Below are 11,747 nucleotides of genomic sequence, written 5' to 3'. Positions count from 1 at the left end.
GCATCCCTCTTGGTTCTTTTTATAGCATCCACTTCTCGCTGAAAACACGTGTCCATCCGTTCACTTCCAGCCTGTCTACCTCCAGCCGGGTCAGCTCAGGGTTGGCACGGGTGTGTTGAAGGGCCGGTCAGTTAGATTTTCCCGATTCTTTGTGTGTTGAGTAATGTCAGTTTCTGAGCAGGGTATCCTGAATGTCGTGCTGTGACACCCCGTGTTCTGCAAAACTCCTCTGGGATCGGCTTGCTTTTTGGTCAGCCCTGTGGTGGTGGCCCGGCTGGGCTCAGACCGCACTGGGGCTTCCTCCGCGGGTGGCGGTTCCAACGTCGGGTCAGCCTGTGACACCTCCCTCTGCTGCTTTGGGTCGACCCCTGGCCTGCACAGGTGAGCCTGGGCTTTGAGCCAGTTCTTAACACGGAGGGCGGGGAGCCCCTCCTCTGCTGTCTTCTCCCCACACTCTCTGACTTCCAGAGGCCCCTTTCCTGATCTTGTGGCCAGAAGAACAGGTTTTCTCTCGGTCTTGGCTGTCAGTGGCCCAGTCCTGAGGGCCTGGGAGGCTGCCCGGGCCGAAGCTGTGCGAGAAGAGGGGCCGAGACCCTCAGCGCTCAGTTCCCATTCTCCTTAATCTGCCTGTTTGGCTTTTCTTTGGCTTTTTTCATTTTACAAATTTTTTTAATGCTTATTTATTTATTTATTTTTAATAGTTTATTTTCAAATTGGTTTCCATATAACACCCAGTGCTTCTCACCACAAGTGCCCCCACCATGACCATCACCCCCTCACTCCCTCCCCCTCCCCCTTCAGTCCATGGTTCGTCTTCAGCATTCAGAAGTCTCCCTTGATCTGTGTCCCTCACTCTCCCCCGCTCTCTTTCCCCCTTCCTCTCCCCATGGTCCCCTGCCAGGTCTCTCCTGTTAGACCTATGAATGCAAACATCATGCTAAGCGAAATAAGTCAGGCAGAGAAGGATAGATAAATGCTTATTTATTTTTGAGAGACAGAGAGAACATGAGTGGGAGAAGGTCAGAGAGAGAGGGAGACACAGAATCTGAAGCAGGCTCCAGGCTCTGAGCTGTCAGCACAGAGCCCAACACGGGGCTCGAACCCACGAACCGTGAGATCATGACCTGAGCCAAAGTCGGACGCTTAACCGGCTGAGCCACCCAGGCGCCCCTTGACATTTCTTCTGTTACAGACACCCCTGGTGTTTTGCGGAAAGGGACCCAGTTTTGTGGAAGCCATCTCCCATCCCTCAGGCTCTCCTCCACTGGTACCATTCCAATGAGACACTTCTGCCGAAGCTACCTGTGACTTCCGTGTTGCTGAATTCCACGGAGATTTCCTTGGTCTTCATCTAATTTCTCTCTTCTTGAGATACTTTCTCTGCGTGGGCTCTGAGGCGCCCCGCCACCCCCTTGGCCATCCTGTCCCGTCCTGGCTGGTTTCTTCCCGACACCTTAAATTACCCACAGCCACCGGTCTTGATCTACCCCGAGTCTTTTCGTGAGCTCACCCATCCCCAAAACGTGCAATTTCATCCACTCAGTAAGTTCCAATTATATCTCCAGCTCAGACATCTGCAGACTCGGCCGCCAGACATCGCCACGCACGCCCAGCTGGCGTCACAAACTGTTGGCATGTCCGACAAACTCCCCGGCTCCCTCCCTGCCCCAGACCTGCTCCTCCCAAGGCTGTCTCCCTCTCAGTGAGTAGCTACCTCATTCTTCTGGCTTCTCAGGCCCCGATCTGGTGTCTTCCTTCCTTCTGCTCCTGGCCCCACACTCCACTATAACGGCCTTTCCTAAATCTATCCGGAGTCTGACCACTTCCCACCCTCTCCGCTGCTGCCTCCGTCATGCAGGCCACCATCACCTGTCACTACCTTTCTACCCCCTGCTTCTGCTTCCACAGTCCCTTCTTCATATCAGCCCAAATGCTGACACAGAAAGGAAGTCTGGGTGACCCCAAGGAGCTAGCTCTGAGGACAGATCATGAGCTGAGTCTTGAGTCAGATCATGTCCTTCCTCTGTCACCACCCCCCCCAGTGTTTTCTCATGTCTCTAAACAATGCAAAGGCCTGCAGGGCCCACGCAAGGCCTCCAGCACCCCTCTCTTCACCCACTACATCCCCACCATCCTGGCTGTTCCTAGAACACAGCCAGCAGTTTCTTCCCCAGGGCCTTTGCACGTGCTGTCCCTATGGCTTGGATGCTTTTCCAGGTGATCACACGCCTTATTCTCTCACTTCAGTTCTCTGCTCAAATGTCACCAGATACAGAGACTTTTTCTGACTGCCCCACTTAGAACACTACCACACCTCTGTGGTCTTCCTTCTCCCTGTCCCTCTTACCAGATTTTACTTTTCTTCATTGTACTAAGTCACCCCACCCCCACTGCTCCGGCATGGTAGATTTGGTCTGGTGCTCACTGACGGTCTTGCTCAGTAGGATGTAAGGACCAGGCAGACAGGGACCATTCAGTCTGCACGACTTCTTGATACATAGAGAATGTTCAGTATGAACTTGCAGAATAGATGACTCTCAAAATGGTTTTGAATACGTAGGTTTTTTGTCTGTCCTCAGAGCTGGCTCCTTGGGAGTTACCCAGACTTCCTTTCTGTGTTATATGGTCCAGGAGAGGAATGGCCCACTGCCTCCCTGCCTTCTGCTCCCAGGCCAGGTCACCTGGGCCACCAGCCTGGAGCCCCCCTGGCGAGCAACCACAGTGGGACAGTTCTTGTGATGCGGGGAGCTGAGGGCGGAGCCCACTGCCCAGACTGCCCCCCACCCAGCCACTGCTCCCTGTCACTGGTGATTCTGTGTGAGGAATCCATCACTCAGCCTGGCAGCCCGACAGCGAAGAGGCTGCCACCTCGCTCCATCTCTCTCCTCCCATCTGCGCTCACCCCCATCTGATGTTAGAGCCATTTCAAGGCGGTGCAGCCTGGTGGCTGCCCCAAGCATGGTGGCGGCAGGGAGCCTCTGGCCCAGGCCAGGCCGTGGCCGCCTTACCCCATGGTCACGGCGGTCCAGAACTGAGGCAGAGCATGCAGCTGGTGGAATGCCAGCCCCAGAAACAATCTTTCAGGCCGAACTGCCTTCCTGGATTTCTGTCTGACAAGAAACACCCACGCGCACTCTAGACACGGAGTCTGCTGTCTGTGTGACAATCCAGTCTGCAAGGTGATTTCACACACTCATGTGTCCCCACGCCCACTGGGTTTTCCCTTAACCTTTTTTTCTAAGTGTATTTATTTTGAGAGAGAGCGAGCACGAGCAGGGGAGGGGCAGTAAGAGAGGGAGACAGTGAGGATCCCAAGCACCCAACCCGATGCGGGGCTCGAACTCACGAACCGTGAGATCATGATCTGAGCCGAAACCAAGAGCCAGATGCGCTGCACCGACTGAGCCACGCAGGCGCCCCTCACATTTTGTACTTAGAGTAAAATCACCTCTTTTAGTGTTTAGTTGCAAGAGTTGCGAAACGCATCCGGTGGCGCACTCACCCTCCGCCCAGGTACCGGGGAACTGGGTTCCGTCACCCGCCCACGTCCTGCCGGGCCCCTCGTGGGGCCCCCTCCCCCCTCCTCCAGCTCCCGGCAGCTGCGGACCTGTTTTCCGCCCTCATCGTTTGCTTTTGCCAGAATCGCCACGGGATTCGAATCACGCAGTCGTTGCCTCTCGAGTCTGGCTTCCTTCTGTCAGTGCGCTTGAGATTCCTTCCTGCGATCACGTGCGCCAGCCACTCATTCCTTTCTGGTGCTGAGTATTAGTCCGCTGGATGGAGATCCGTTTATGCGTTCCCGGGCTGAGGGATCTTTAGGCAGTTGCTGGGATTTGGCGGTTGCGAATCGAGCAACTAGTAACGTGTGCAACAGGTGAACACAAGTTCTCATTTCCCTTGGGGAGATACCTGGGCGTGGGGAGCCTGGGGTGGTGGGGGTACCTTTAACTTTGTAGGATGAACTACCAAACTGTTCTCTAATAGTGGCTTACTTTGCATTTCCTCCAGCAGAGCCCGAGGGCTCCAGGTCTCCTCGCCACTGCCCGTCCAGTCGGCCCCTAACCTTGGCCGTTCTCAGCCATGCGGCGCTGCTTTTGATCTTCGTTTCTGAGGACTCAAGATGCTCAACATCTTTTCTTATGGCTCTCTGCCATCCGTGTATCTTCTTTTGTGCCGTGTTTAAATCTTTTGCCCACTTGAACACTTGGATCGGTTTTCTTATGCTGAATTTTGTGAGTTCTTTAGAGTTTTCGGATGCAAGCCGCTTACCAGACGTAGGATTTGCAGACGCTTCCTCCCAGTCCCTGGCCCGGCTTTTCGTACGCTTCACGGTGTCTTTCAAAGTGCAAATTTGTTAGATTTTGACAAAGGCCCGTGTGTATGTTTGTTCTTTTAGGGACCTGGCTAATGATGTTCCATCTAAGAAAATTTTACTGTATCTGAGGTCACAGTGATTTTCTCCTCTGTTTCTTGGGATAGGTTTATTATGGCTCTAGGTTTCCCATGGAGATCTATGACCCATTTTGAGTTCATTTTTTATAAGGTGTGAGGTATGGAGTAGGGTCGCGTCTGTCGTCGTGGGGCTATCCCATCTCTCCCTCCCGCTCATTGTGAAGGCTCTTCCTCCTTTCATTGTTTCCGCCCCTGCCAGACGTCAGTTTTCCTTCTTGGTGAAGATCGGCGTCTGGACTCGTCCTTCGGTCTCGGGCACCTCAGTCACTTGCATTTCCCCGATGCTGCATCGCCGTGGCTGCTGGAGGTTTGTCGTAAGTCTGGAAGTCACTTAGTGACTCCAGCTACCTTCCCGGTATGCAGCTCCTTACCCCCCACTTCACGGGTGTTGCAATGCCCACAGTGGATTTCAGCCATCCCGCTGACCGCCTCCCGGGTGTGGTGACTTAGCTGCCTGGCTCCTACGCAAAACCCACGTCTCCTCTCTAGCCTGATGCTCAGAGCGTGGCCTTTGGGGTCTGCTCTGGGTGGAGGTGTCAGCCCCGCTTCTCAGTTGTGTGGCCCTGGGAAAGTAATGTGAAGCCCGCTGTGCCTCAGTGTCCCCACCTGTAAAATGGGCACCTGCCTTACAGGTGGACGTGAACATGGAAGGATTACCAGCTCAAGCCATTTAAAACCTGCTGCCATCTGATCATCTGGGGCAGGCACGAATGGCAGTGTGACAGAGTCCAACCTCACACGCCAAGTGATCCTCTCAGCGTGGACAGAGAGCGTGTACCCCAGAATCGGTAGCTCCGCTGGTGGTCATTGGCCCCTGCTCATGCTGCTGTTGCTACTAGGCTGTTATCGCAGAGGGCGGTGGCCCCCGAGGCTGATGTCCCCGAGTCCTCGAATCAGGCAGCTTGCTACCATCAGGCGCTTCTGGTTGAAAGCTTCTTGCCAAGGCTGCCAGGAGTAACAGCGTCCAACCTCTGCCCCTGTGGAGCAGAAGTGTGCCCTGGTGTAACAGTGTGCAAAGCACAATGGGAGAAGTTGGTGGAACTGAGGGTGTGGCAGGACTTCCCAAGGGGGGCCTTGTAGGATGTTTAGGAGTTTGGGGGCCGGAGGAACACTGCGGGCTCAGCCCGTGTAGAGGCTTGGACGGGGAGGCGGACAGGCTTTAGGGGAGCCTGAGGTTTGATTCTGGGGTGGAGAGTGGGAAGCAGCCCCTGCTGGCCTGGGATGGGTTCACGAGTAACTTCCCTCCCCGTCCTTTCCTTCCACAGTCAAGTCCAGAAGACCTCTGCCGTCACCATGGCCGCGAGAACCATCGTCATCGACCACGGGTCTGGTTTCCTGAAGGCTGGCTTGTCTGGGTGGAGCGAGCCTCAGCTGGTCTTGCCCAGCATCGTGAACTACACCCCGTGCAGGGAGAACCCCGGCCCCAGCCACGCCCGACGGTGCGTGAGTCTGGGCATCGACTTTTGCCATCCTGATACCTTCAGCTACCCGGTCCAGCGTGGCCGCGTCCTCAACTGGGAGGGCGTGGAGTACATCTGGTCGTTTGTCCTGGAGAAACTCAGACAGGAGCACGAGGACTTGCCGGTGATGATCACAGAATGTCCTCTGAAGGAGCCTGCGGACCGACAGAAGACCCTGGAGGTAAGGCCCGGCACTTTGTGTTTGGACACGATCGAGTATCAGGAACTCTGATCTCTAAACAGTTTGCCCCATCGGTATTTCCTGAGCACCTACTGTGTGCCTGGTACCTGTTCCGGACACAATGGGGCTCACGGAGTTTCCTCCGCGAAGATGGGGAGACACTGGGTTCTTTGTTCACAGATTCCATAAATGTTCCGAGGTGGTCTTCCACCCTCAAGAGCTTGCCTTCTTGAGGAAGACTTGACCTTGGATAAGTTAACCAATAAGAATTCCAGAGAGTGATCACGTCTAGAAACGAAATGAAATGGGGTGATAGCTGGCTGGTGGGGAGAGGGGGAGCCCCTTTGAAGAGGATGACTACGGAGGGCTTCTTTGAGGAGTGATTTCAATCACCAGGGAGGATGGGAAGAGGTAGATGGGAAGGTAAAGTCACAGGGGTTGGGATCTTGTAGGTCCTGGAGCCTCTGGGGAGGGCTCTGCTTTTACTCTAAATCAAGGCTTGCCAAACTACAGCCAGTAGGCCGAACTGGCCCACCATCTGTTTTTATAAATAAAGTTTTATTGGGACATAGCCATGTCCACCCATTTATATATCATCCTTGGCTACCTTCACACCATATCAGCAGAGCTACTGAGTAGTCATGGCAGAGACCATATAAATAGCATGTAAAGGCTACAAGACTTACTTGCTGTAGGTTGGCTAGATAAAATACATGTCTGAGCTGAAGTTCAGATAAGCAACAAATAATACTTTAGTATAAGCATGTCCCGAGTAGTGCTTGGGACATACTTATATGAGTACATCACTGTTTGTCTGAAAGTCCAATTTAATTGGGCAGCCTGTATTTTTATTTGCTAAATTTGGCAACCCCGGCTGTCTAGCTTTTATAGAAAATGCTTGCCAACCCTCCGCTCTAAATAGATCGGAAGCTCCTGGAGAGTTTGAAGTGGGATCCATATTTGATTTCCCACTTGAAAAGGAGGGCCTTGGCTTCGGTTTGGGAAATGGATGGTGGTGGGACAGTAGGGGGAAGATGGGCCTGCCCGGGGGCAGGGGCAGGAAGGGGGGGCACGTGACCAAAGGCCACAGGAGCACCAGCTGGTGCCCCCTCTCTGTGTGTGTAGGGTCAGAAATGGAGGGTGGGGGATGCATCAGAACTGGGGAATTAGGGAGGCAGTGGGGGTGCTCTCTAAAGATCCAGGGGGTGATGGGTGGGGGGAGAAAGTCAGCCTGGGGACTGTGCCAAACCCTAAATGTCAGAATCCCAGTTTTGCCTTGATGTGTGAAAAAAAAAAAAAAGGCTTCACTTACCAGGAGGTGAAGGGATTATCTCCCCTCTCTCCCCCTCCCCTTTATCCCCCTCCCTCCTCGCCTTCCTTCCCTCCCTCTCCCTCCTCTTCCTTCCCCCCCACCTTTTCTGGAGGCAGTGTTGGGTATCCTGCACCTGTTTCTTGTCTGATTTCTTCTTCCCTCTTCTAAGGAACTGGGTCAGGTGGCAGATCTGCCCCTTGGCCGACCCAGCCTGTGTCCGCTGCTGCTCATGGGGCCAAGCACCTCAGCACCGGTTCTCACTCCCAGCTGACCGCCCTTCCCACCCCCTCCACCCAACAGTGGCCCTCAAGCAAACTCCCCAGGGCAAATCGGACTCCTGATCCCTCTGGACCCTCCCTGGTTCCCCACAGCCCAAGCTCCAGGGGCCCTGGGCCCCACCTCCTTGGGACAGCCCCCAGCCCCCCACCTCCATCCCTTGGGGACACAGGCCTGCACCGACTTCCGTTCTGAGGGTGGGGCACGCCGTTGCTCAGTCTCGGGCAGAACAGAGCCGGATCGGGACCTTTCGTCTTGGGGGAAATACCCTAGCGTCTCGTCTCCGTTTCTGCAGATTATGTTTGAGGCACTGGATGTGCCGTCCCTCCTCCTGGCCGACCAGCTGGAGATGTCCCTGTACGCCTCCGGCTTCCTGACCGGCGTGGTGGTCGATTCGGGCTATGGCCTGACCCGCGTGCAGCCTTTCCACCTGGGCCGCCCCATAGGCCCCGGCGGCAAGACGCTGGAGTTCGCGGGCCAGGATCTGGAGGCCTACCTCTTCAAGAGCCTCTTTAAGGAGGACTGCGACCACCACAACCTGTTTCAGCTGGAAACGGTGGCCTCCATGCAGATGAGCAAGTGCTACGTGCCGCAGACCCTGGGGGAGGCGCTGGACTTCCCCCAGAGCCCGCCGAGCGGCTCCGACGAGGGCAACGCCTACCTGCTGCCCGACGGCACCAGCGTGGAACTCACCCCCATGCAGCGGCTGGCCCCCGAGATGTTCTTCAACCCCCAGGTGTTCGACCTGCCAGGGCCCAGCATCTCCCAGGCCGTGGTGGACGCCATCCTGGCCTGCGAGGCGTCCTTGCACCCGATGCTCACCTCCTACGTGATGACCTGCGGGGGCAACACCCTGTATCCCGGCTTCACTAAGCGCCTACACAAGGAGCTGACGGCCAAGCATTTCTCTTCTTCCGCCAAGGCCACCATGTGGCTGGGGTCCAAGAGAAACTTCAGCGTCTGGCTGGGAGCGTCCCTCGTGGCCCATCTGTCCACTTACAAGTCCGAATGGATGACCAAGGAGGAGTATGAAGAGAGTCTCCGGCTGTGATTTGCTGGCGGCTCCTGGGCCCCGCCCCCCGTCCCGCCCCCCTGAGTTTCAGGGGATTGATTTCAGTGCAGGGGCCTAGGCAGGGGTGGGGTGAGCTGGTTTTCGAATTCTGAGTTCATGAGCGTTTTTTTATTAAGTACTAGAGTTTTATCTCATTTCAAGAGTGGGACCCAGCCCACAGGAGGACAGCGGTTGGCCCTGGAAGGCTTCCGGAGGTAGTGTCTCCAGGAGGTGTCATTTGGAAAGAGCGGTCACTTGCTGCCTCTGTCGCAGCCAGATGATTTTTCGCTGGCATCCCCCTTGGGCTGTTCTGCTCTCAGTTCAGTAGGTTTTAACCCACAGATGGGACCTTGTGCCGGGGTCCCAGCTATTTTTGACCAGGAGATGGGGTGGAAGGGCAGAGGTGAAGTTTCTAGTCTTTCTTGTACTTTCCGGCCAGGGAGGAATCGCTGCGGGGGAGCCCGAGGGCCCCGCCTCCCGTGGCCGGGGTCTTGTTTTATAGACGCAAATAAACTTCTTTGGAACTAGTGCTGGCTTCTGTCGTGCTTGGCGACAGGATGGACAGTCTCTGGGGGAGACCCAGGGGCGGGGGGTCCATGAGGACCAGGGAGGGGCCAGGCGGCCTTGAGGGACCCACCGAGCCGGTTGTCAGGGGCCTGGAGCCTCCTATCCTTTCTCTGCCACGTGCTCTCCCTTACCCAGGTGTCGCCAAATTCTGTTAAAGTTTGAGTTTCTACTGGTGTGATATTTATTTGATACATGTTGGAGAACCTACGACGTGCTAGGCACTGGGGACCATGGGGACAAAGACGCCTGAGTGTCTGGTTTCAGGGAGGTGACAGTTCACTGTGGGGATGGAGGCAGTCCTTAAGGAACTCTCCAGAATGAAATCATTGAAGGTAACAAGGGCTTGTGATCCAGGGGTGGAGGGTGCCTACTTTCGATGGGGCAGAGACCGAGAGGAGACTGCTGGCGGCCCTGGGAGCCCTCCCCCTCCTTCCTCCACACTTTGGGCGGTTCAGGTCACAGCACCCCACCCCTACCCTGCAGTTAGGTAGGGTCATGTGACCATACCAGGGGCTGTGGCCCCTTCAGTGTGTGCCTGGCCCTTAAGATAGCTCTCAGGATGTGAAGGATCCAATGAGGGGAGGGGCCTGAATGACTGGGTGGAACACAGACCCCCTCCCCGAGCCACACCCAACCCCACTACACGGCGCTGGGACTTGAGGAAAAATCTACCACGTTCAGACACTGAAATTTGGGGGTTGTTACAGCAGCAATTTTGCTTGTCCTGACTGATAGAACCTATGATTTATTTATCAATTTTTTTCCCCTTGGGGCACACCCCGGTGGCTCCACTGGTTAAGTGTCCAACTCTTGACTTTGGCTCAGGTCAAGATCTCATGGTTCATGGGTTTGAGCCCCGCAGTGGGCTCCATGCTGATGGTGCAGAGCCTGCTTGGGTTTCTCTCTCTCCCTCTCTCTCTGCTTCTTGACTACATGCATGCACACTTGCACACATGCTCTCTCTCTGTCTCTCAAAATAAATTAACTTAAAAAACATACTTTTTTCTGGTAAGTGGCAAAAGTGGTGTTCAAATCCAGTCTGGGTTCTCAGCCACCGTGCCGTGATGGCTCCTCTGAACAGGGCTCTTGGTCCCTCCTGTTAACAGGGTGACAGGTGCAGTGGGCAGGGCATGTTCTCAGGAACAGGAGGAGGGGTTTGAATCCCAGAGTGCAGCTCAACTTGTCTTTGACACGTGAGCCAGGTCGTCTCAGATGCAGCTTTCTCCCCAACCTGGAGACCTCAGTGCTCCCGACGAGGAGCAGTGAGACCTTTCATAGAACAGCCCAGAGCCAGCCTGGCCTCGGCCCCGCAGACTCAGAATCTGATTTGAACTGCAGGCTGGCCCTGTCGTTAGCTGAGCTACCTTGGGCAAGTTGCTTAACCTCTCTGAGTCTGCAGATGTAAAACAGGGAGTAACACGTCCTCTCCTCAGAGATTTGGGGTCGAGGAGGAGCTAAGAAGAAGGAAGAGCAGTCTCTTTGAAAACTAGTAAGTTCTATTGAAATAAGAAAGGTGGGTTTACATTTTATAGTGTGATGTTGTTTCCCCATTTATCAGAAGTAGGAGCAGCGGCAGCAGCCACTGTGCCTTGCAAATGGAGGCACATTTAACCCTCACATGCACACTGTGAGGTGAGTGGTGTTTGTCCCCATTTGCACATGGGTAACCTGAACCTTAGTGATGTGATGCTCTTGCTAAAGTTCACACTTAAGCTCAGGCTAACATGGCATGGTCAGAATTAGGAATAGAGTCAGCATTTTGAGAAGGTTACCAAGACTAAAAGTGGCTGAAACACATTAGGATTTATTTGTCTCAGGTGGCAAAGAGGCGGTCCTGTGGAACAGTGGTATGTCATCAAGGACGCTTTCTTACCATTTTTCCACTTTTAGTGATTTGCCTCTTGATCACAAAATGGCTGCAGCAGCTCTGGGCATCACATGTATAGTCCCCGTGGGAAAAGGAAAGGAATGTGCCATCTGAGTCTTATCTGTTTCATTTAGGAAAGTCGTAACCAGCAGACTTCTGTTATGACCCACACCATCTGTCCCTCAGCAGAGGAGGGATTTGAACCTAGGCCCATCCATACTAAAGCCTGTGTGGTGACTCACGGTGCCAGGCTGCCATCCCAGTTTTCTAGACCCTATCAGCCTGAGAAATGAAAATGTGTGATATTTTTCAGGCTTGAGTGAGAGCTGCTTTTGGGTGGCAATCAAGTGTTGACATACTAAGTAGTAATCTTTGTGCTCCGAACTGGGTTATTTGTGGGCTCCCGAGCTTTAAAAGGCAGAAGGGAGGAGAGACTCAGAAATGAGTATGAGGGAGAAGAGGAAGCTGGAGAAGAGATGGGCAAGGGGTATTTTTTTCCTCCTTATTTAGCTCTGGGCAACTGTCATCAGGACTCTTTTTCTCATTTTATTCTGAATGTAACATTTAACCTTTCTGCTCAA

General features: G+C 54.3%; 1 protein-coding gene across 1 annotated transcript in view; it reads left to right on the top strand.

Moving 5' to 3' along the window:
* The window catches only part of ACTL8 (actin like 8), a 34,148-nt gene extending 24,888 nt beyond the window's left edge, over positions 1–9,260 (top strand). Inside the window, exons 2-3 of the mRNA XM_029949347.1 lie at positions 5,718–6,093; positions 7,977–9,260. Coding sequence (XP_029805207.1) covers positions 5,746–6,093; positions 7,977–8,732 — 1,104 coding nt within the window. The 5' untranslated portion in view covers positions 5,718–5,745 and the 3' untranslated portion in view covers positions 8,733–9,260. The remainder of the gene's footprint in view (positions 1–5,717; positions 6,094–7,976) is intronic.
* Positions 9,261–11,747: the final 2,487 nt, after the last annotated feature.

Source organism: Suricata suricatta, chromosome 8 (genome assembly GCF_006229205.1).
Source record: "Suricata suricatta isolate VVHF042 chromosome 8, meerkat_22Aug2017_6uvM2_HiC, whole genome shotgun sequence".
NCBI classification, from domain to species: domain Eukaryota; kingdom Metazoa; phylum Chordata; class Mammalia; order Carnivora; family Herpestidae; genus Suricata; species Suricata suricatta.
This window is presented reverse-complemented; position numbering and strand designations above follow the sequence as displayed.